The following is a 23,054-nucleotide window of genomic DNA, read 5'->3' as shown; positions in this document are numbered from 1 at the left end:
GAGCACCCTTCTTGCACAGGGGTCCTAGAAAGTTGTTTCACCATGCTCATCTACCCAGGCACTCAAAAGCTGCTACAGGCATGATCCTAGTGGGCCCAATTACTGAAAGAGCTGGTGGCAGATCTTGGCATCGTACCCATGATGAGAGTTCTGCAGGAATACAGGATGCTAGAGTTAGGGGGGTCATATAGGCTTCCACCAAGATTTCAAAAGAAGGCCTGGGAGGTCAGAAAAAGTGTCCCAGTGTTGGGAGTCCTGCAGGCTGCCCCTTAGAGGGCAGGAAGCTGTGATGTCAAAGAATGTGATGCCAAAGCTGAAATGGAGCCCCTAGGAATTATGAGATGCCAGTGATATAGACAGTCTTCTGAGAATATATCCTGGCTGCAGAAAGAGCCAGGCTAAGAGATCCTGAGCACTGAAACCAACAAAACCAAAGGGGCAGGGTTGTGCAAGCCCTTTGAAGAGAACATCTCACCACCATGTGCCTCAGATGTTGGAGGAGGAGTTATAAGAAATGTTTGCCCATCTGGGTTTAGGCCCTGTTTTGGTCCCATCCTTTCTTTCTATGCCTGTATTTCTCCATTTTGAAATAGGGAGAAATTACCACTGTATATTGGATATATGTAACTTGCTTTTGATTTTTACGAGGACTCACAGTAAAGAGTCTGCCTTGAGTCTCAGAGACTCTAGACTTGGACTTTTGAGCAATGTTGGAACTGTTAAGACTAGGGGGACTCTTAGAAATGAACTAATGCATTTTTGTACTATAAGATGATGGACATGAGCTTTTGGGGACCAGGAGCAGAATGTTTGGGTTTGGGTATAAGGTATCCTTCCAAAAGCTCCTATATTAATGCAGGAATAATCAGAAGTGCAGTGTAATCTAATCAGTCCATTATAATTTGAATGGCCTAACTGGATAGTAAATGTAGGCAGGTGGGGCATGACTGAAAAGATGGGTCACTGGAGGCATGCTGTGGAAGGGTTCATCTTTCCTGTAGACCCTTCCCCTCTGTGTTTCCTGGCCACCATGAGTTGAGCAGTTTTCTTTACCACACCCTTTCATTCTGCTTCACTTTGGGCCCAGAGCAATGGAATGGCCTACCATGGACTGAACCTCTGAAACTGTGAGCCAAAATAAACTTTTCCTCCTTTTTCTTATTTTCTTATAAAAATATTTCGTATTTTTGTCATATGACACACACACACACAAAAAAAAAAAAACCCATGTACTGTGTACTCATCAAAATTCAAAATATATCTTGACAAGCTGTAATCAAATGTTAATAAAGGAAACAGAGAGAGAAAAAGACACATCAATCAATCTAATCAGTGTGTCTGGGATAACATTCTTGAATAGAATACAGAAATTAGTTACACAACTTCACACCAGGAGAGACAAGCATTAACAATTCTTGTAAACAAAACCTGGGAGTTTTTGCTACCTGCAAGCTCTGTAGGAGTTCATGCTTGATCATAGCACTAAGTGACCTCATTGAATATTAGGCTCCTTTAATAAAGGATTACTGCTCGGCTCCCAGAGAGAAACTTCCCGTGGAGCCTGGACCTGCCCCAGCTCCATCTGGATTGTGTTCGCCTCTGGATATCTCATTTTAGGAGGTCACCACAAAACCGGAATTACCGAGAGAGGGATGAAGAGGATGATGAGGGGTCTTATCACCCAGTCCATTCATAACTTATTCATTTCCTTGTTCACTCAACAAACTTTTATGGAGCACTTGTTACTTACGTGTCAGGCATTGAGGATGCAGCCTGCCCTGGGATCCCACGGGATTCTTTTAGGGGAGAAGAAATATAATGTCAAGTCATTGGTAGGTGATAAGAAAAATAGAGCAGAGTAGAAAAGAGGAATGGTGGGAGGAGCTATAGTCAATTAACTTGCAGCACAGATCTCTCCGAACAGATGACATTTGAACAGAAATCTGGATGAAGTAAGAGAGGATCAGGTATCTCCTGGAAAGAATAACAAATGAAGAGGCTCCCAGGCAGAAGCAGCCTGGTGTGTTCATAGAGGCCAGGGAGGCTGGGTGGAGTGAGAAGTAGCCGGGAAGCAGCAAGAATCAATGCAAAGAAGCAATTGGGTACAGGTCCGCCTAAGACTCCTAGGTCATTGGGTCGGCTTCACATTTCATGTTGGTTGTGATATTTTAAGCCACCATAGAAATTTGAGTCAGGTGACCATATGATCTTGTTTACATTTGGAAAGGCTCCCTGTGACTGCTCTCAGTGTCTGCATATCAAATGAGCAGCCCTGTGATGGTGCAGCCTGGATATCCCCAGAGGTGAGGGGTGGGTGGGTGTGGCTGTCTTCCTCAGACATTCAAAGGGCAACTTAGGATGGACAAGCTTTCTTTTGCCTGTTTCCTTAGGCAAAACTAGACATTGAAGAAAAGCACAGTTTCAACTCAGAATAAGAGGAAATGTCATGCAATCAGTCTTGCTACTAGACAGGGAAATGAGCTCACTTACAAAAATGAGCTCATAGGCAATATTCAGGAGAGGCCAGGTGATGTCAAGCAAGAATTCTTGTACAGTATCTGAAGTCAAAGGAAGGTTGACTACACAACATCTACGGTACAAAACTTTCTTGGGAGGAAATGTCTTTCTCTGTAATGACCAGCAAAGAGATATTCAAATTAAATAACCAGAACTTGGTTTTGTTTTCTCCAGATAAGTAAAAGGAAAACTAAAGATCCCTATAAACACTGCATTCTTTCTCTTTCATCTCCTGAAGGAAAACAGAGGAAGTGTAGCTAGGTATAAACAGCTATTTGCCTGGTATATGCAATTTAATCTTTGCCAATTAAAGGGAATGTTTGTTGGGATTAGGCAAAGAAAAGCAGAAAGAAACACCCTTCACAAAATCCTTTGAGGGACTTGAGCAAGAAGTGAAGCAACATACTTCTGAATTGATCTAGAAGACAGGCATAAGACAACTGACCTGACATTGCCTATCCCAACCTTTTAGGTCTCTCATTACCCCTTGTAAACAGAGCCACTGCAATTTTGGAATTCAAAAACGTCAGATTGCCACCTATTATGCAAGAAAGAGATTGCAGAAATTCTGAACCCTACTCTGTCTGCTAAACTTCTGTTGCTCTTGAGAGAGGTTATACAACTTGTTAATCCCTCAAATCCAGGACTCTCAGGTTTGGTTAGAATCACAACTCAGGTGCTCACTAGCTATGTGGGCATGAGTGAGTTGGGAAACCTCTCTGGACCTCCAATTCCTCACAGAAAAATGGCAATAATCTCAATGCCTTCTTCATAGGTTATTGTGGGGATAAAATAAAATAATCCAAGTAGTGTTAATGGTTTATAACATTACCTACCATTTATTGAGCATTAGAATGTGCCAGACATTGTACAGAAAGGATCTTACCGAGTTCTCTCAGTGATGTTGCAAAGTACATAGTGGTTCATCTTTTTTATAAAGGCTCACAAGAATTTGAATATCTTGCCCCATTTTATACACTCAGCAAGACAAAGCTGTCTTTCAAATTCAGATATTCAGTCCTGCCTAACTCCAATGCAGCTTCTAAGTATTTCTTGCTGTAGTAAACTATGCTATGGTACATCTTGTTGTATTGTCTTTAAAAGAAATTCCTCCAGGTTTTCATTTGGGAGCAGTTGAGGGGTAATTCTCTAGTGCTTCTCACAGTTTAGAAAGCAGGACAGATTCCATAAAAGACAGTGTTTTTCTGTTTTGCCACCAGAAGCAGGTTGAAGTTGTTACACCAACATGCTCTTTATTAATCTGGTATATGGCAGCTGGTTTATAGGCCTTCTAAGTTTGGGCTGGGTAAATCTCCATCATAGACTGGCAGGCTACAGCCTCATGCAACCACACATTTTACAAAAGATGCTGTTTCTCTCTTTTTCCAGTCTCCCCCTTCCTCTCTGCAGCTATTTCCCTTTCTTCCTGAAAATGGATAAAAATTCTGACACTCTGATTTTTGCAGTTAATATCATGTGACCTTACTATTTTTTTTAATTAGCTATTCATGATATTACAGTGATCTTGGCAATTCATACATTTGAATCTTTGGGGTACAATTTCTCATTTTTCTAATTGTACAAATTGCAGAATTACACTTGTGACCTTACTATTGACAATGACCTGGTTGTTTCACTCAGCGACAGCACAGTTGATAAGATGACAGTGCTAAGGACAAGGATCTCCAGCAGACAGAGCTGGGAGCCATCTCTCAGTATTGGTTCCTCTCATGGCACACATCATATTCTCAACACCACAGTGACACTAAACTGTAACAACCAACATGTGCCAGGAAACTACTACTTGCTCTTAGGTTAATTTAGGATTTAGAATTCATTCGTGTGTTCACTCCCCATTTATAGAGCAAATACCTTATTGAGAATCTACCATGTTCTAGGTACTGTACTGTATCAGCGACTCAAAAAGAACCCAACTACTTGGTCATGGAGCATGAAAAAAGGCAGTAAATATATATATATATTATATATATATATCAGTGATAAAATTGTGAATAAAGAATAAGACATGTGATAAGAGTGATGAGAGACTGCAGTTAGCTTTTAAACCCCATCAATAGGCAGTTCAAATTATCTTATTTTGCAGATGCAGAGTTTGAATAATCTGCCCAAAGACACCCAGTGATAGAACAGGAATATTTACTCTATTCTCGTAATAACAATAATAAATACAGCAACAATGATTATAATAGTTGCCATTTATTAAGGATATTGTTTGCATGAAGGAGTCATATAATCCCATTTTATGAGTGAAGAAACCAAGACACATAAAGATGATATCATTTGATTAAGGCCACACAGTCAGTGGTAGAATAAGGATCTAAACTGTGCCTGAATGGTTCAAAGTCCAAGATCTTTCCATATCACCATGCCTGCTCTGATGAATTTGTTATGTTGGAAATTCTTCCTGAAGAAGTTCTCTAAGAGTAGGGACTGTTGTCTTCATTATCTCTCAAAAGTTCTAAAGTATTGAATTTTTGTGTCCAGACCAGCCTCATTTCCTGATAGAAATTTAAACAGAAAAAAAAAAAAAGATGGCTGCCAATTCTCACTTTCGTATCTTCTCATCTTTCCTTGGCAGTGGGGTTGGGGCATGTAACTAGCACTGTAGCCAATACTACTCTCAAACAGCAGAGTGCTGAATGATTTCCCAAACTCACAACACAATGGCAACTTGCTAGAAGCATCAACCTAACTTCCCTGACATACCCACATTCCCAAGAAACTTGTGACCTGGGCAGACATGTTTGCCTTTTTATTAGACTTGTGTTTGTCTAGGAATGAAAGGAATCAACAAGTGGGATGTGCATGCCCTGCATTTTAATGAGTGCTGTAATCTTCTGGAGTAAAGGGGGGCATTGTGAAGAATTTGAAGGGCATTTGGACCCCTGCATTACCCCAACTCCAGTTTAACAATGCTTTTCTCAATGTTCCTCGGCCCTGATGCTCACAGCTGCGGTAGACTTTGCATTTTACATTTGCATGCAGAGCCTGGCTAACCCATAATAAATGATGAGAACTGGTGAATGATTTTTTTCTTACCATTTTTGATGAAGTAATTGTACAGCTAAACATAAATATATGAGAGTATAATTGCTTAAGATTTAATCAAAAGTAGATACTTCTTAGACAAATCTAGGTTCACACTTCCGTGGTGCTAACTTGGACCTGACTAAACTTGGAAACTACCTTGTTGGGCATCTCTTCCCCTGGTCTCATTGAGCCCTCAGTTCTCAGCTTGGAGAAAAGCCTTCCCTCACCACACTGACCCCTCTGTCCCATCATTGTTCTCTTTCTCTTCCCCTCTGTTCATGTGGTGCAGCTCTTACCTAACTCCTAACATGAGTGAACTCTAAAGACCAAGTGTCTGTCCTTCCTCTGTGTCCCCAGAGCCTGGCCCAAGGACATTCAACTAACACCGATTGAATGAAGTAAGGAAAGAAGTACACGCTAAACAAAGAGGAAGGAAGATAAACCCAAGTGTGAAAGGTTGAGGCAGAGGAGAAAAGGGATCAGGCAACTAACTGCCTGAAGCTTTGCTCCCTAGGAAATGGCTGCAGGGGGGCTTAGGCCTTCACCCTCCATAACTTCCCAGCCGGGGACCCCCAAGATCAGAGCTCTCAAGAAGTTTCTAGATTCTGGAGGACTGCTTATCTCCAGTCTTGGAAAAATAATGCCATTTTCTCACTCCTATGCCTAGGCATCTAAGGCATGCTGGGAAAATTGCAAAACCCTGCTGATGAGGGGTTTTGCACACACTCCTGCTGCATCACTTCAGCAAAGCCGCTAGACGTCACCACTGTGATTCGATTTGCTCCTATTAGCTACCATGGAAATGTTCATAGACACTTGCCCACACCTCCTATTGCCATCTCACCAGAAGATCAAGGTCATTTCAATGACTTAATGCTCACTACTATTCCTAGGACTTTGGAGGGTGAGGAATACTAGTAAAAACTGATTATTGTTCTTGTTTTTCCCTAAAGATCAAATTACAGATTGAGGTGCTTCTGAGGGAAATTGCTAGTCTTGTATTAAATTCAGGAAGGTCAATCTCAGGCAGCCCAGATGATATTTTGAGATCCGTGGGGAGCTGTTGCCATTGATATTAGGACTATAAATATCAAGGGTAATAGCAATGAGAGATCTAGATCCAGTGAGTGGATGAATGTCTGGGAGCTTCTCACAATAGGCCTTTTCCAGGTGCTTGGGCCACCAAGGGACTAGGAAATGGCTCAGGTCAAAGTCATCCTTGATAAACAGGCAGCAAAAGCTTCTTTCCTAGCTGGTATCTGACAAGTAGGAGCCACCATCCTCAGTGAGCTCCCAGGCTCAGATGCTGTGACAGCCAGCTTTGCATGGCACCCTCTCCACACACCTTGTTTCTATTCCCACAGACTCTCTACTTTGAAATACTAGTTATTTCATATAAAAATAACAAATGTCTTGCAGACCACATGTCCAGTGCTCATGTAATTTCTTTACAGACATGATCTCATTTAATCATGCTAATAGGTACTATCATTATCTGTAATTTATGGGGGTGGAAAGTAGGAACAGAGAAATGAAGTGATTGAGCTGGGACTTTAAACAGTGTTGCTCCAGAGTTTGAGCGCTCAACCCTTTACTCCGTGCAATCCATCCCATCATTGGGATGGACGGATATGGAACCGAAATCACAAGTGCATTTCCCCATTGTTAAATCCATTGAGGACAAATGCAATTAACAATCAGCCTCTCAGGTCAGCTAAGCATGAGTTGAAGCTTTGGAATTCAGCAGACCTTGGTTTGGATTACAAGAGTTGTTGAGAACTTTCAAAAGTCACTCAGCTTCTTTAGGCCTCCATTTTGTTATCTAAAAACAGAAATAACAGTAACTCCTTCCCAGGGTGACTTTGGGCACATGTAACAAACTCTCTGTAAAAGTCCAGAAAATAAATATGTTGGGTCTTTTGAGCCATAGGAGGATCTCTGTCACAAAGACTCAACTTGCTGCTAGTACTATGAAAGCAGTCACATGCCACATTGCAGAGGGGGGGAGGGGTTGAAACAAATGGGAGGTTGGCTGTGTTCTAAAAAAATTTTATTTACAAAAACACATAGATACAGCACAGAAACAGAAACAAAAGAATGCAGAGACAACTTACAGAAGTATCCACGGAGAATACCTGCAAACCATACATCTGATAAGGGGTTAATATCCAAAATATATAAGGAACTCAACTCAATAGCACAAAAATCAACAATCTTATCTAAAAATAAGAAAATAACCTGAATTAACATTTCTCAAAAGAACACATACAAAAGATCAACAAGCATAGAAAAAAACAGTCAACATCACTGCTCATGACAGAAATGAAAATTAAGACCATGATGAGATGTCACCTCACACTGTTGGAATATGAAAGATAAGCATTGGTGAGGATGTAGGGGAAAAAAGAGAACCTTTTAATGCTGTTGGTGGCAATGTACATGGGCATAATCATTATGGAAACTAGTACAGAGACTCCTCAAAATATTAAAAACAGAACTAACATATGATCTAGAAATCTCACCACTAGGTATATATCCAAAGGAAATGAAATCAGGTCAGAGAGGTAGCTACACTTCCACATATATCACTTACAAGAGCCAATATCTGGAATCAACCTAAGAGTCCATCACCAGATGGATGGATAAAGAAAATATGGTGTATACACACAATAGAATACTATTCAGTTTTAAGTGAGCTCTTATAGTTTCCAAAAACATGGATAAAACTGAATGGCATTATGCTTAGTGAAATAAGCCAGGCACAGAAAGGCAAATATGCATGATCTCACTCATATGTGGAATATGTATATTCTGCATATGTTAATTTATATATATATAAATTGAACCCACAGAATCAGAGAGCAGAATGGTGGATACTGGGGGCTGAGGTAGGAGATAATGGCACATGTTAATAAAAAAGTTTCAGTTAGGAGGAATAGGTTCTAGAGACCTGTTGTACAACAGGGGACTAATTAATCATAACACACATATTATACACTTGAAAATGACAATTCAAATAGGCAATCTATGAAATCAGTCCAGGTGTCAATCAATAGAGGAATAGATAAGGAAAATGTATCTATACACAATGACGTTTTATCCAGTCATGGAGAAGAACAAGATTATACCATTTGCAGGAAAATGAACGGAGTTGGAGTACATAATTTTGAGTAAAACAAATCACATTTAGAAAGAGAAATTGTATGTGTTTTATCTTACATGTGAAAGCTAGAGGGAAAAAAAACAGAAAAAAAAAAAAAGAAAAAGAATGCCATGAAAGAAAAAGGAAGGCCATTAGGGTACAGGAGGAATCAGTGGAAGAAAGGAGGGAAAGGGGTGGGAATTAGGGTGTGAAATTGATCAAATTGCACTTTTATGTGGGTGCAAATATGCCATGATGAAAGCCACTAATGTGCATCATTAATATGCATGAGTAAAAAATAAATAAAGTAAGCACTAAGGAAAAGAAAATTTCTAAGACTAGTTTTAAATGTTCTCAGTACAAATGATAACTATATGAGGTGGTGGATATGTTAACTAGCTTGTTTTAATCATTCCAAAATATATACCCATATTGAAACATCATGTTTACAAAATCAATACATGTGATTTCACATTTGTCATCTAGACAAATAATAAAATAAATTGCATAAGTATGCAGATAAACAGCTTTCTTTAGAATCTGTACCAATGGTTCTTGAAGTATGATCCCCAGACCACAGTGTGAGCACCACCTGAGAACTACTTAGAAATGTGAATTCTCAGCCTCATAGTGGAACTACTGAGTCAGAAGTTCTATGTGGAGCACCCAGCACTGGGTCCTCCAGGGGACTATGTGGCAGCCAACACATGAGACCCACTGATCTAGACATTCCTTTCTCCTTCTGAAGGAATCCTTTCCTGATTATGAACAAGCTTTTTCCTTTTGTTGTCTTTTGTTCTGCAATTATAAAATAAAACTTTGGCATGTTCTCAAGAAAACAAAACAAACAAACATAAGACAAGAGGGATAAGGTTTGACCTGCACATTATAGTTTGCCCCCTATAGGTTTTGAGGATTGCATGAGATAATTTTAAATGTTTTACCCAATCCCCAGAATATGTCATCAAAAATGGTAGTACAGTTGTGGATTCAACAGGAGATGATATTAAAGAGATAAATTTAAAAAAAAATAGTTTTAACCAAAATCAAAGAAATTTAACATTTTCAATAACCTCTGAAAGCTTACTTGAATAATGCACAATGTTCACAGACTTCTGAAATATTAAAAATATTATCAGCACTCATTTCCATATCTCTGCATACAATAATTTGCAGTTTTTCAGCATTAAGGAAATATTTATACTAAAATGATACTCATTGTTTAGACTGAAATTTAACTGGGGCATCCTGAGATTTTGTTGTTATTGTTGTTGTCCATTTGGTTCGGTTCCGTTTTGCTCAGTCTGACAATCCTACCTGTAGATCACTATGGCTTCACAATTTGGGAACCACTGGTTTTATCGCCTAACAAGGATAACCCAACACAAGCAATATTTTGTTCTTTCAGGGAGGAAAAGAATTGCATTCTTGTGGAATTATCCCCAAGGTTCAAAACTAATAACTCCCCTGGGTAGAGGCCACTGAAACACTCAGACAACCCAGTGCTCTGTGCTCACGGGTGCCAAGAACAAGCTTAGGTCACCCAAGGAAAAAGTGCAATAATCTTACATTTATTCCCGCTGATTAAAGTCAAGCAGTTTCCAGGAAAATGTTAGGCGCCCCTCGTGTTACTATGTTGAATTAATATCTGAACAATATTAATGATGGAAAAACTCAATTATATCCAACATGTCCAAAGTTTTGCAGTTGAATTTGTCAGTGATCAAACAGTGTACTAAGAAAGCCTATTTTGTCAGTAAACAAAGCTTCTGAGTGGAGGAGACATATTCAATGCACATAAACAGAGAGGCCTAAATCAAGGATTCCTGGTAAACATTTGATAATGAAGATGTGGGCGGAGTAGGTTCCTTCAGGCTTCTGATACATTCCAGCAAGTGGGCTAATAAAACCATTCTCCAGGGAGTTGTAACAAAAGAGGAAATGTGGCTCCACATGCCACAATCCATGTTCTTTCACTTTAAAGAAGGGAGACGATAAGTGATGTGTCCACTAATAATGCTTTTTATTGAAAAAGCACAGTATTTAGTGTCAGAAGACCCATGCTTGGATTTCAGCTCCACCGCTTCCAAACTGTGCAAACTCGAGCAATTCACTTAGTCTCTTCACTTCATTTCCTATCTCTAAAACAGAGATGATAATAACTCTCATTTCACATACTTTGGTCAGGGCCAAAGGGGATCATAGATATGAAAATGCTTGATAAATTGTAAACAGCAAAACACTGTCACCTAATGTTCCTATGAGCAATAGCAGAACCTCTGGTGACAAGAGAATAACACAATGTTATGTTGAGTGTTACCAGATGAAGCCATGCTAAGGGTATTATGATCTCAAGAAATTTGTGTCAGCCCTATCAGGCTACCATAACACAGTGCCACAGACAGGAGTTTAACCAAAAAAATGTATTGGCTCACAATCACAGAAGTCCAAGATGTCAGTCAGTGGGGTTGGTTTCTTCTGAGGCCTCCCACCTTGGCTCATAGATAGCCACCATTTCCCTTTGTCACTCCACATCATCTTTCCTTCATGCATGTCTCTGTACCCAAATTTCCTATTTTTATGAGAACTCCAGTCATATGGGTCAGGACCCATTCTGCTTTAATTTGATTACTTCTGTGAAGGTCTTATCTCCAAATAAAGTCACATTCTAAGGTCTCAGGGCTTAAGAATTCGAATTTGGAGGGGGATACAATTCAAGCAATACCAACATCTTTAACTTTTTTCTGTTGAAAAGTGACTAAACAGATTTCACAGTGTTTCCCAGTCAATGCCTGGTTTCTCACCAGACAAAAACATTCTACTCCACGATGGAGACCTTCCTGCTCGTTGATATCTAAGATGATAAACTATTTAGTTTAGAATAAGGATCCAAGTCCATGGCCTCACACCTTCACTGAACAGCAAAACACTAGGCAGATTCCTCTTTTCAGAGGACTATCCTTGTTTTGTAGCAAGTGTGTCCTCACTTTCCTGTATATTGGGCTTATAAACAACAATTTGTCTCACATTGATAGGAAGACACTAAAATTTTTAGATTTTAAACTTGATTCTTTGTTGGGCTAATATGTTATCAATTATCAATCATTTCTTTGCTGAGCCTACAGGTTGTTCACACATTTTTCAAATCAGACACCTTCATTAAATCATAGGACTAAAATTATATTAAACAAATAAAACTCATATATAATATTCATAGCATAGAATAAAAATAAAACTTTTAAACATAAAAGTATACCTTTTTTTAAAAAAGTATGTCTTTTTAGCATGATTGCCATCTTAGAAAATGTAAATGTTACATACAGAGGCATGAATGTATATCTCAGAAGGCCAGTTATCACAGCACTGTGTAACATCAAAAAAGTGGAAACAGCTTATTGTCCAGCAATAGAACTTCACTAAAGAAGTCATCATGTTTGTGAAAAGTATATAACAACATGCAGTCATACTTTAGGTGTGTTATTAAGTGAAGACAGGTTACAGAAAAATAGAATTTTAAGAATACATGTGCAAGCTGGGCACAATGGCACATAACTGTAATCCCAGTGGCTTGGGAATGTGAGACAGGAGAATCGTGAGTTCAAAACCAGCCTCAGCAATGGTGAGGCTCTAAGCAACTCAGTGAGGTGAGGCTCTAAGCAATTCAGTGAGACCCTGTCTCTAAATAAAATACAATATAGGGCTGGGGATGTGGCTCAGTGGTCAAGTACCCCTGAGTTCAATATCTGGCACAAAAAAAAAAAAAAATTTAAAAAGAATACATGTGCAGAAGAAATACAAATGATCAATAAATATATGAAAAGTATTCAACATCTCTAGCAATTAGAAATTTACAAATTAAAACTACACTGAAATTCCATTTCACTCCAGTCAGAATGGCAATTATCAAGAATACAAGAAACAATTAATGTTGGTGAGGATGTAGGGGAAAAGATTCACTTGTACACTGTTGGTGGGTCTGAAAATTGGCTCAACCACTATGGAAAGCAGTATGGAGATTCCTCAGAAAACTTGGTATGGAACCACCATTTGACCCAGTTATCCCATTCCTCGGTATATACCCAAAGGACTTTACATCAGAATACTACAGTGATGCAGCCACATACGTGTTCATAGCAGCCTAATACACAATAGCTAAACTATGGAACTAACCTAGGTGCCCTTCAACAGATGAATGGATAAAGAAAAAGTGACACATATACACCATGGAATATTATTCAGCCATAAAAAAGAATGACATCATGAGTTTTGTCTGTAAATGGATGGAACTGGAGACTATGATGATAAGTAAAATAAACCAATCCCCAAAAAACCAAAGGTCAAATGTTCTCTCTGATATGCAGATGCTACCACATAACAAGGGGTGGGGGAGAAGTTCAGTGGATTAGACAAAGGGGAATGGAGGGAAGGAAGAGGGAACAGGAATAAGAAAGACAGTAGAATAATCAGACATAACTTTCCTATGTTTATATATGAATACACCACATGCGAATCTCCACATCATGTACAACCACAAGAATGGGATCCTCATTGGAATAAGTTTACTCCTGTATGTATAACATGTCAAAATATACTCTATTGTCGTGTATATCTGAAAAGAACAAACAAACAAAAGAATACATGTGAATAAAAGAATATACAAGGAGGATTCACCCAGGTGTTAATATGCTTATCTCTAGGTAGTGAGATAGTAGACAACTTTTGTTTCTTCTTTGTGCTTTTCCATATTTAATATTTTCTACAAAATGCATGTATCACTTACATAATAAAAATGATTTTTCTTAAAAAAAATAAAATAAAAACTCTCTGAAGGGCGACATTGCCTTAGACAAAGCAGCGTTCAGTCCACTGAGTTACTATGGAAATTTTCACAGATCCTATTACAGGACTAATAGCAAATGGTCCCTTACCAAAGAGGTTCAAATGAGAATAAAAATAGTAATTTACTCAGCATTATAATGCAAACTATCATGTTGCAAAGAAGCTTAATTTCTTTAAAGACAAAATGAGGGACAAGGACGCATTGCTGGCTGAGCTTAGGACTTGAGAAATGGTATGTTTTTCAGTAAGGTTTTAGAATGTGTGGGGGAGTCTTGCTGGTGTAGGAAATGGCACGAGTAAACAAAACTTGCAGTCCAATGCTGGGTCTGCCTGAGGGCAACAAAGCCTTTCACAGGAGAAGTTCATGATGTTTCTAAAGAGGCAGGAAAGTGAAGTCGAGGGAATCAATGGCTACAAAATTTATTGCTCAAACTGGGGCCCTCTTGAGTGTGAAAGAGGATGATGCTCTCACAGCTATTTTGACATAACAGGCATAACCTAACCCTGCACCAGGAAGCCAGGACACAGGGCTGCCTACAAAGCTGCCTCACACTGGGCCTTAAACACCAAGCTCAGATACTTGAACTTCATACACTGAAGCCTGGAATCTTAGAGCTGAAAGGCAATGTCAATGCCCTCCAGTCTGGCCAGTCCCACCTCTGCCTCTCCAGCTTTTCAGAGAACAGTTATCAAGACAACGCTTAAATTTCTGTGGCAAAGAACTCACTGCCTTGGAACAGCTGTTAGAACACTCTTCATTGTATTGAGCGGAAATTGATCTCCCTGCGTTCCCCACCCGTGGCCGGGTCCTGCCATCTGAGAGATGGCAAACACAACACTAACCTCCCTTCCAGGTCAGCATGAAAGCTATAAAGATAGATGTCATGACTTCCTAAAATCTTATCTTTTTCACAATAAGAGTCTGTGTCCATCCTTTTTGTAGCATCCCGGCAGCTGTCACTCTTCACTTCGCATCTCCTGATTTATGACCTTTGAATGAAAGCACTCTTGTCACCTTCCCTGCCACCCTTCTGGTTGGGGCCACCATCTTTTCTTGGTTATATCACCACAGCGCCTCCTAAGTGGTCTCTCTCATCCTTCCTCCCTCCAGCACACTGTCCATAGTGCATCCCTGCTAGGCTTTTCCCCATTCTCCTAAGGATTAATTACAGCACCATAATTACTAAGCACCACTTCAGTCTCATCTCTTTCATCCCCTGCTCTCTGAATTGTTTTTTTTTTTTTCCGGTTTCTTTCTTTTTTTTTTTTTGAGAGAGAATTTTTTAATATTTTATTTTTTAGTTTTTGGCGGACACAACATCTTTGTTTGTATGTGGTGCTGAGGATGCATGCAAGGCGAGCGCGCAACCGTTTGAGCCACATCCCCAGCCCTTTTTTCGGTTTCTTGAGCAGCCCTTTTGCCCTCGGCCTACTGAAGGGACTGTTATCTCTGCTCGGAAACCTCTTCCCTCTACCATCTTGATCTTTCTCATTCCTACTCAGCCTCTGAGTCTAAAAATTTAGAAATTAATTTCACTAGAAAGTTTACCTTGTACCCACTAGGTCTGGATTAAACACCCCTTCTTAAGTGTTCCATGGGGCCTAAGCTTCTCAGATCAAAGCAAGTATAACCTTAAGGTCACCTGGTTCCTTGTCTAGCCCCACGATTATACTAAGCTCCATGGGATCAGGACTTTTTGAGCTTTGTTTTCTTCAACATCTAGCACCGTGGTTGGCACATAATTATAATTGCTATTAAGTTAACGTGTAGCACCCAGATCTAGATAAAATTGTTTTAAAGTTGGTCTGAACGATACAGATAAGAATGGCTCTTTCCTTCCATGTTGCATACTACAGACCTCTTTTTATAAAACCAAACTTTATTTGAGAAGAAATCACTCACTATTGATTTTATTGTCTGTTTAAACCCCTAAACCTTAACCCTTGGAAACTATCACATCTCTTTAACTTTTCTTCTGTCTCTTCCTTTCTCAATTTCCCTCTCCCAGTCTTTCTCCCTCTCCCTTTCCCTCTCAATCTTGCTCCCTCTCCCCTTCCCACCTACTTCTCTCACCACATAAATACACACCCAAGAATTTGCAACTGATGTTAAAGGCCCATGCATACAGCATTTTATATGTGTCTCTGCACACACACACTGCAAAAATAAAAAGTCAAATAGACTATAATATATTGGTAACATTTGGACTCCTAATTCTCATACCTTTTTCCTGAACCAATGTGATCCATTCACAGATATCAGTGATAAACAATCAGGAGTGAGCACAGGGCCCAGTAGCATGCTAGTAAAGAAGTCCATTTGTCAATGCATCTGTCAATCAGTTCTCCTTTAACAAATGCACTCCATTATTAATGCAGCCCATATGCACCCTTTTGATCTGAAGGAATGTCAAAAGATTTGGGCCTTTGTAAAAATCAAGGTTTTAAATTATGCTGGGAGCCATTAGCCAAGTAGGTATGACAATTTCCTTGCCAGCGTACCCCATGTTGCTTAGTGGAAGGACTCGTGGAAATAGGACATTTTGCAGTGACGGGTATGATCCAATTGCAGTGGTATCAACCTAAGACAGGAGGCTGACGCCTAAAGGTCAGTTTTCCGATGACGGGTAAGAACCATATGTTGAATTGGACAACCTACCAGGCACGGTCCTTAAGCCACATTGCCTGTTGTTTAATTAATCAGAAGGGGGGAGATGCTGGGAGCCATTAGCCAAGTAGGTATGACAATTTCCTTGCCAGCGTACCCCATGTTGCAGTGACATTGAATGTAGGTGACCTTGTTCAAGGACCAAGGCGGATTAGGGCGTTCCCGGTTTAGGTTCCAGGTTTAAGGTTTAAGATTATTCCTGCTGGGAATAGGGCGTATCCTGCTGCCTGAGTTCCCCTTGAGTTCTCACGGGATTTAGACAGTATATTTTGGGAGACAGAAGCCCAGTGGGTGTGGATTTGGGCAGAGAACGTGGATTTCCCCAGAACGTGATTGTAGACGGCTGGTGTGAGTTCGGGAATAAAGAGTTGCTGTTTGAATCTACAAGCTGTGTGGTGGCTCGTGATTGTGTGCCCAGCCAGACTGCGGCATTTGTGCCCAGCCAGACTGCGGCAAAATTAATGTTTATTAAATCTAACTATATTACATTTAATAATATTCATTATCCAACACTCATTGTCCCTTTTTTATAGACAATGAAATAATCACTCAGAGAGAAAATCACTAACAGAGTGATTGCCAGAGCAGGGACACGAGCCCAGGTCCCATGGCCTCAAGTTCATGGTCATTAGCACTCATTAAACTGTGATCCTCTCAAAAGAGAAAACATGCACAATTTGACTTATGCTTACTCCTAATCACCATCTACTTCCTTTCTAGAACATCTTCTTAATTAATTAAGCCTTTGATTAGAAATTCTTAACTGGACATTCATAACTCAAGGGAACCCAAGTGGTACACTGGTAGGAACCCCTTGGAAGTTAAAGTGTTATGTTGTATAGTGGTTGTTTTCTTGTTTGTTTTGATTTTTGTTTGTTTGTTTGTTTTTGTTGTTCTTGTTTTTTTTTTCTTAAAAGAATAGCATGCATCCAAATTGCAAAATGACCATGATCACAAACAGTTTAAGAACAACTTGAAGTTTAACTAATTCCCTGTAGAATACAATCATCATTCACTTCTCTGTCTAGAGTTTCAGAATGCACACAGTGTCTCTCTTTACAAAATCAGAAATGCACTTTCTCATTGCTAGTCTTGCAAAGGTTCCATCACTCTCTAGAGAGTCTTAGAGATTTCACTTGCTGGTCTATTCTGAGACCCTGATGCCTTGTCTGAGCCAACTTAGTAAGAGTCTTTTTAAACCTTCAATGTCCTATGCCAAGCTCCAGTTTGAAGAGGATTCCTTTGCCTTCACGAAGTCATCAGAGGCAAAATTGCAAAGGACTTTCATACAGTACTTCTTGGACTTGGATAAGGTTAAGATAGATGCTGGCAGCAATAAAAGAAACTGGAAGCAACAGGAAGAAACCCCCAGTAGATTATAGGGCAAGTTGGTAGAACCAGAGACTTGGATCATTTTCTCAAACACCCAAAAAAGTCTAAACCCTTCCTGTTTTAAGTAAGTGGAAGAGTGAGCCTTTTCCTGATTAATCATAGTTGATCTTTATTCTTTGCTATATTGTAGCATAGATATTTCCAGATTCTCTTTTGTATCTCAGTCATCTAATTCAATACCTGAACATAATACTCATTCACAAGAATTGCATAAAATTCATGAAAATTCACGGAGCATCCCAATTGAATACCGGTAATAAGCTCTAAAGACACTAAGACAAAGAGTGGATCTCTGTCCGTCAGGAGTTACAGTCCAATAGGGGATAGACAAATAGATAGTTGCAGTAAACAATAAGTGCTCTGGTAGCAGAAGTAGAGGAAGTTTGGGGAGAGTATGGGAGGGTTGCCTAACCCATTCTGGACAATGGGATGCAGATGGTCTGGGAAGTTTCCAAGAGAAAGTGGCTTTCAGTTGAATGTTGAAAGAAAAATAAAGGTCAGGCACTGACCTAGGAGAAGTACAAGGTGCAAAGTCATATTTAGTAAGAGTTTAATATGCCTAAATTTATATACAATGTGTGTAAATGTACAAAAATGGTACATCAGATGTACAGAGTGATAAACTATGAGACTGAAGAGGAAGGTAAAGGGAGACTTATGGAGAACTTTTATACATCGATGGAATTTTCCAAAGAATAAAATAGGAATCCATTAAAGACATTTTACAAAGGATATGCATGATCATATTGCATTTTTAGGCAGACCGTGTAACCCAGCATGGAGATAAGTTGGGGTCAGAGAGTGAGCAGAACTGGTCCCAAGTGAAACTAATGGGAAGTTCTGATCAGAATGGCCTGAATCAAAAGAGTGACAAGAGAGGAGACAAAGGGGTCTGTATGAACTAGGTTCTGCAAGTAGACAAACCTTGCTGACATTGTTGTGAATAAAAAAGAGGAAGTCACCTAGGCTGATTCTGGTGTGTCTGGCTTGAACAACTGGAAATGCCATTTGTTTAGCACAAAATAGAAGAAAACCAGGTGTGGGAGAAGGAGAGAGAAACAAGCATGTTGATTTCGATAGGTTCAAAGCATGTCTATGGAACATCCAAGTGGAGCTGGTGTTTAGTGCTAGTGTTTAGGGAAAATGATTGACATAAGCTACAGATCTGGCATGACACCATATCATGGATTTATAGTTGAAGCCATTGAAATGAATGAGATTATCTGGGGGGCCTGCAGGACAACCAACTAAGGACAGAGAGTCCGGGAGGAAATGGCAGGACACACTAAGGGGTATGAAGCGAGGCCTTAAGGCATTAAACAGTAACTCAAAAGGGCAGATGGGAACCTGGGACGTGTGGTATCCCAGAATCCAGGACAGAGTCCAAAAAATAGAGAGGGAGTTGACCAACTGTTTCAAATGACACAGAGACTGGGTGGAAAGCCTATAAAATGCTCTAAGATTTGCCTTCAAAGAACCCTTGGGTGGCCCTGTCAGAGACTGGTCTTCAGAGGTGAGGGGTAGATGCCAGTGTCCTGGGTGTGAAAGGGTAAGTGGGTAGCAAGGACTCTGAGATAGTGAATGTCACCCCTCTTTCAAGAAGTTTAGGGGGAAAGAAGAGAAAACCAGGTGGCAGCTGGAGGTGGCCCCAAAGGAGAAGAGCAGAAGCTCAATAAATACCTGGTGAACACAAGTGTTAGAAAACTATCCTCCAAGGAACTGGGTATGTGATAAATAAACAAATACCAGAAGCGGGTTCCCTCTCCATCCCGCTGAGCACTAGAAAGACTTTTGTTTTCATTGCCGTTATCAGTGAGCAATGGCTCCATGTTTAACCTGTTAAAATAAAACCAGAGCGTGGAAGCCCAGCAATCCCCAAACCCTTTAACCCTTTGCTCCACACCTGAAGACTGGGGGCCGTCAATGCTCCCCATCTGCTCCATTTGCTCTTGGAGACTTCCAAGTCCAGATCAAAAGCACCCATAATCAGTTGAGACCCCAAGCTCCCTCTATTCTTAGCCAAAGTGAGCCATGTCCATTTGAAAAGCTTGTTCAAATAGGAAAGTACAAAAGGCCAGAGCCTGGCTGCTCCGGATCCGTGCAGTCAATCAACATCTTTCCTTTGTGGAGCAGGCGAGGGGATCCAAGGGATCGAGGGGATCAGTGGTAGGGAAGGGGCTCCCTCCATCAGGAATATGCTTCTATTTCTTTGGGACACGTGTAGGAGACCAGAGAACGTTACTGAAATAGGTGGCTTTACAAATCCTTATCCTTCTTGCCAAGCCCTGGCCCAACAGGTAATAAACAAGGAGCCTAGCGATCTCGCTGCCACAGGCGGGCAAAGCTCACAGTCCCCTCTGTGGCTGGTAATGGCCAAAGGGGCTCACCCATTTGCAAGGGCTGGAGCGGTGGTGAGCCGACATCCCCAGCCCCTTTGCAAGTCCTACCGGCTCGTTTTCCAGAAACAAGATACGTGTTTACAAATCCAAACATTCTCTGGCAAAGACAACTCGAAATTAGTTAAGCTCCGCGTTTGCGCGCCTGGAAATCTCTCCAGCTGAGTGCAAGGGAACGCAGCCCAACAGGGACCGGTTTCCGGCAAATCGGGAGGCCCTTTGCTAGGTTTTTTCTGCTTGACAGAACAGCAGCTTTGACCGGGGAGCCCAAGCAATGGAGGACGTGCAGAGAGTAGCGCCTACCGTACCCGATCGGCGTGGCGGGCCATGCTGCGGGCGTCGGTGACTGCTCCAGGCTGCGGCCGGGGACCTGGGAGCGGTGCCCAGGACGGCTGCTCCGGACTGCTCTTGTTTGCGCTGGGCCGTTTGCTTTTGGGATTTCTCCAATGCAGATGTAGTCAGGGGGCCGCTATCCCGGGGGACAGTGATTCCATTGGAAGCTGGCCTTTGACAAGACACACACATGACCTTTGACTAAAATGGCTTTGGGGAAGGAAAAGTGTCCGGAGGCTGAAGACGGGGCGACCGGCACAGCCATTCCATTCCAACCCCCAACAGTGCCTAGTTAATTTTTCATCTTTCAAGGAGAGTGTGTGAGGTTTGGTTTTCCATCTCCTTCATTCTGCCGGGTTCATTCCCTGTTTCCATAAGAATTTTGCTGCAGAAGTTTCCTGCCCCGTGGTTGTTCCCAGAACTAGCATTTTCAGGTTAAGCCAGGGCAAGGGGACACTGTATACAATTTTCTCTAACATTCTCAGGAATACTACCACCATTTTTTTCCCTAGAACATGCTACAGCTTACAAAGAGCTTTCCCACAGTAATGCTGTCATCTGGCCTCCCAAACAATGCCTGGGGAGCTCTCCTATTACTATTTTACACATAAGGAAATAGAAGCTGGTAAAAAAAAAAAAATGTGCCCAATCACCCAAGCAGAAGGTGAAATCTACTAGGTCCTCCTAATCGGAGTCCACTCCACATTCACTACAACAGCCATCTCCCTGGTGGGTGAACCCCCTGACTTAATGATAATGCAACTCACAAACAACAGATAATTAATTTTTCATTATAAAATTATTAGAAATTATTTATACTGTAATAGTTGTTTTGGTCATTGATCTTTGAATACTTTGAATTTATTGACCTCATTTTTTTTTTTTACATTATTATTATCATCTGCATTTCTTCTCTTTGCCAGCTGTTGCAGGTATGTTATCAGAACCAGTCTGGATCCCCACACCTTTTTCTCTTCTTTTTCTGGGTCTTTCCAGATTTCCAAGCGGAAAATCACTAACCCAAAGAGAAAGGAACTATGGAACTGTGAAGGGAGCTCTAGACAGGTAGCTGGAATCACAGAACTTCAGGGTTATGAGGAGAGCTATGGCGGAGGCCTGTAGAGATGAAATGGCCCATCGCACCCCTCCCCCAGCCTTTTTCCCCTCCAGCTTACAGAAGGAGATACTCACTCTCAGTTTTGAAGGGCTTGAAGGAGTCAGCCAGGAGAAGAGGAAGAAGGACATCACCAGCCCGGACAACACCATCCACAAAAGCTGTTGTGGTGCCCCCAACAAACTGAAAAGAGTCAGGGCTGGCAGGAGCGTGTGGGAGCCTGCGTCCAGAGAAGATGGTGTGGGATTGGACTATGACCTCCCTCATGTGTCACTGGAGGAAATCTGGACTTCATCCTGCAGTGTCCAATGAGTTAATAGAACAAGCACTGGGTTATCAGTTCACAAGAAAAGGATGCAGAGGTCACATGGTATTCTTACAACATGGGAAAAAGAAAACATCAACATAGCTTGGAGGTTATGGGTATTAGCTTCACCAGAGAGATTCAGTTTCTTCTTTCTAACTACAAAATGTGAGCAATATATTTAACCCCACAAAGCCTCAGTTTCCTCATCAGTAAAATGGGGATTGTGATATATGCTTTGAAGATCAAATGAAATTATGTAAGTGAAACCCTAAGCTGTTCTTTGGGGATAGTCGTACTCAGTAAAATGTAGCTATCATTTGCTTTAAAGTGCTTTCATGTATGTAATGCCTCCAGTGGAGTAACAGGAACTTCCTTTTCTTTCATTTTTCTCACTCCCTTCTTCCCATCATACTTTTGGCTTCTGCCTCATTAGAAGTTGGTCCCTTCCTCTTCTCTTCCTCTTATCTTTGAATTCCTTCTTGACATTACTTTCTTTTTGTCCCAGTCTAGACTTAATATCAGTTTTAGTCTTTTTCTCCTTCCATCTCCGTTTGTTCATTTCCTTGTCTTACCACTGCCTGCCATTTTGATCTGTGAAAGCCCCACCCAGGGTGCTATCTGTGAGAACTAGGCCTCATCCCACCTCCATGTCCCCTGGTACTGCTGTGGCTGTGTGGTCTGCCTCTGCCCTGAGCCCTCAATACCTCTGTGATCCCTGCAAGTATGCCTTGTGATCCTTGCAAGCAAGGTCTGCCTGATTATGCAGAGCCACTCCCCCAACTCTTCAGGCTTCCCTTCAGCAAACAGCCCTTCCCGCAAACAAGAATACCAGAGAAGGGGAGGGATAGGGGAACTACTGGAGACTGAAGTGGAGCAAATCATATTCCAGGTTCCTATGGTTGTATCAAAATGAACCCCAATATTATGTATAGTTGTAAGGCATTTATAAAAATATTTTTAAAAAGGAAGAACACAGTGGGTATCAGGAGGAGTCTCCACTTCCTTTTTCTGCACCAGAGGGACAAACCTCTACTCTTAACCCCCACATGGGAGGTGCTTCTTCTGTGTGCTATAGATTTCCTGTCTGGAATATTCTTTCTTCAAACACTCCCTTTCACTCTCTTCTCTACTGATTTCATTAGTTCCTTTATTCTGTGGATATTTATAAAACAACTCTTATATGCCACTCGGCATGCTTGGTTCTGGTCATACAGGGATTAATAAAATACCACAGCCTAGAAACACATTCATTATGTGCCCTCCACAATATTGAACATTGTTTTTTTTTAAAATGT

The 23,054-nt window shown here is 40.9% G+C and overlaps 1 protein-coding gene across 1 annotated transcript in view; it reads right to left on the bottom strand.

Annotated features, from left to right (window-relative positions):
- Positions 1–20,501, bottom strand: part of Enpp2 (ectonucleotide pyrophosphatase/phosphodiesterase 2) — a 109,013-nt gene extending 88,512 nt beyond the window's left edge. The window contains exon 1 of the mRNA XM_071602162.1: positions 20,314–20,501. Coding sequence (XP_071458263.1) covers positions 20,314–20,334 — 21 coding nt within the window. The 5' untranslated portion in view covers positions 20,335–20,501. The remainder of the gene's footprint in view (positions 1–20,313) is intronic.
- Positions 20,502–23,054: the final 2,553 nt, after the last annotated feature.

This window comes from Marmota flaviventris, chromosome 15, assembly GCF_047511675.1.
Source record: "Marmota flaviventris isolate mMarFla1 chromosome 15, mMarFla1.hap1, whole genome shotgun sequence".
In the NCBI taxonomy this organism is placed as follows: domain Eukaryota; kingdom Metazoa; phylum Chordata; class Mammalia; order Rodentia; family Sciuridae; genus Marmota; species Marmota flaviventris.
The sequence above is the reverse complement of the archived record's forward strand: the minus strand, read 5'-3'. Positions and strand labels throughout refer to the sequence as shown.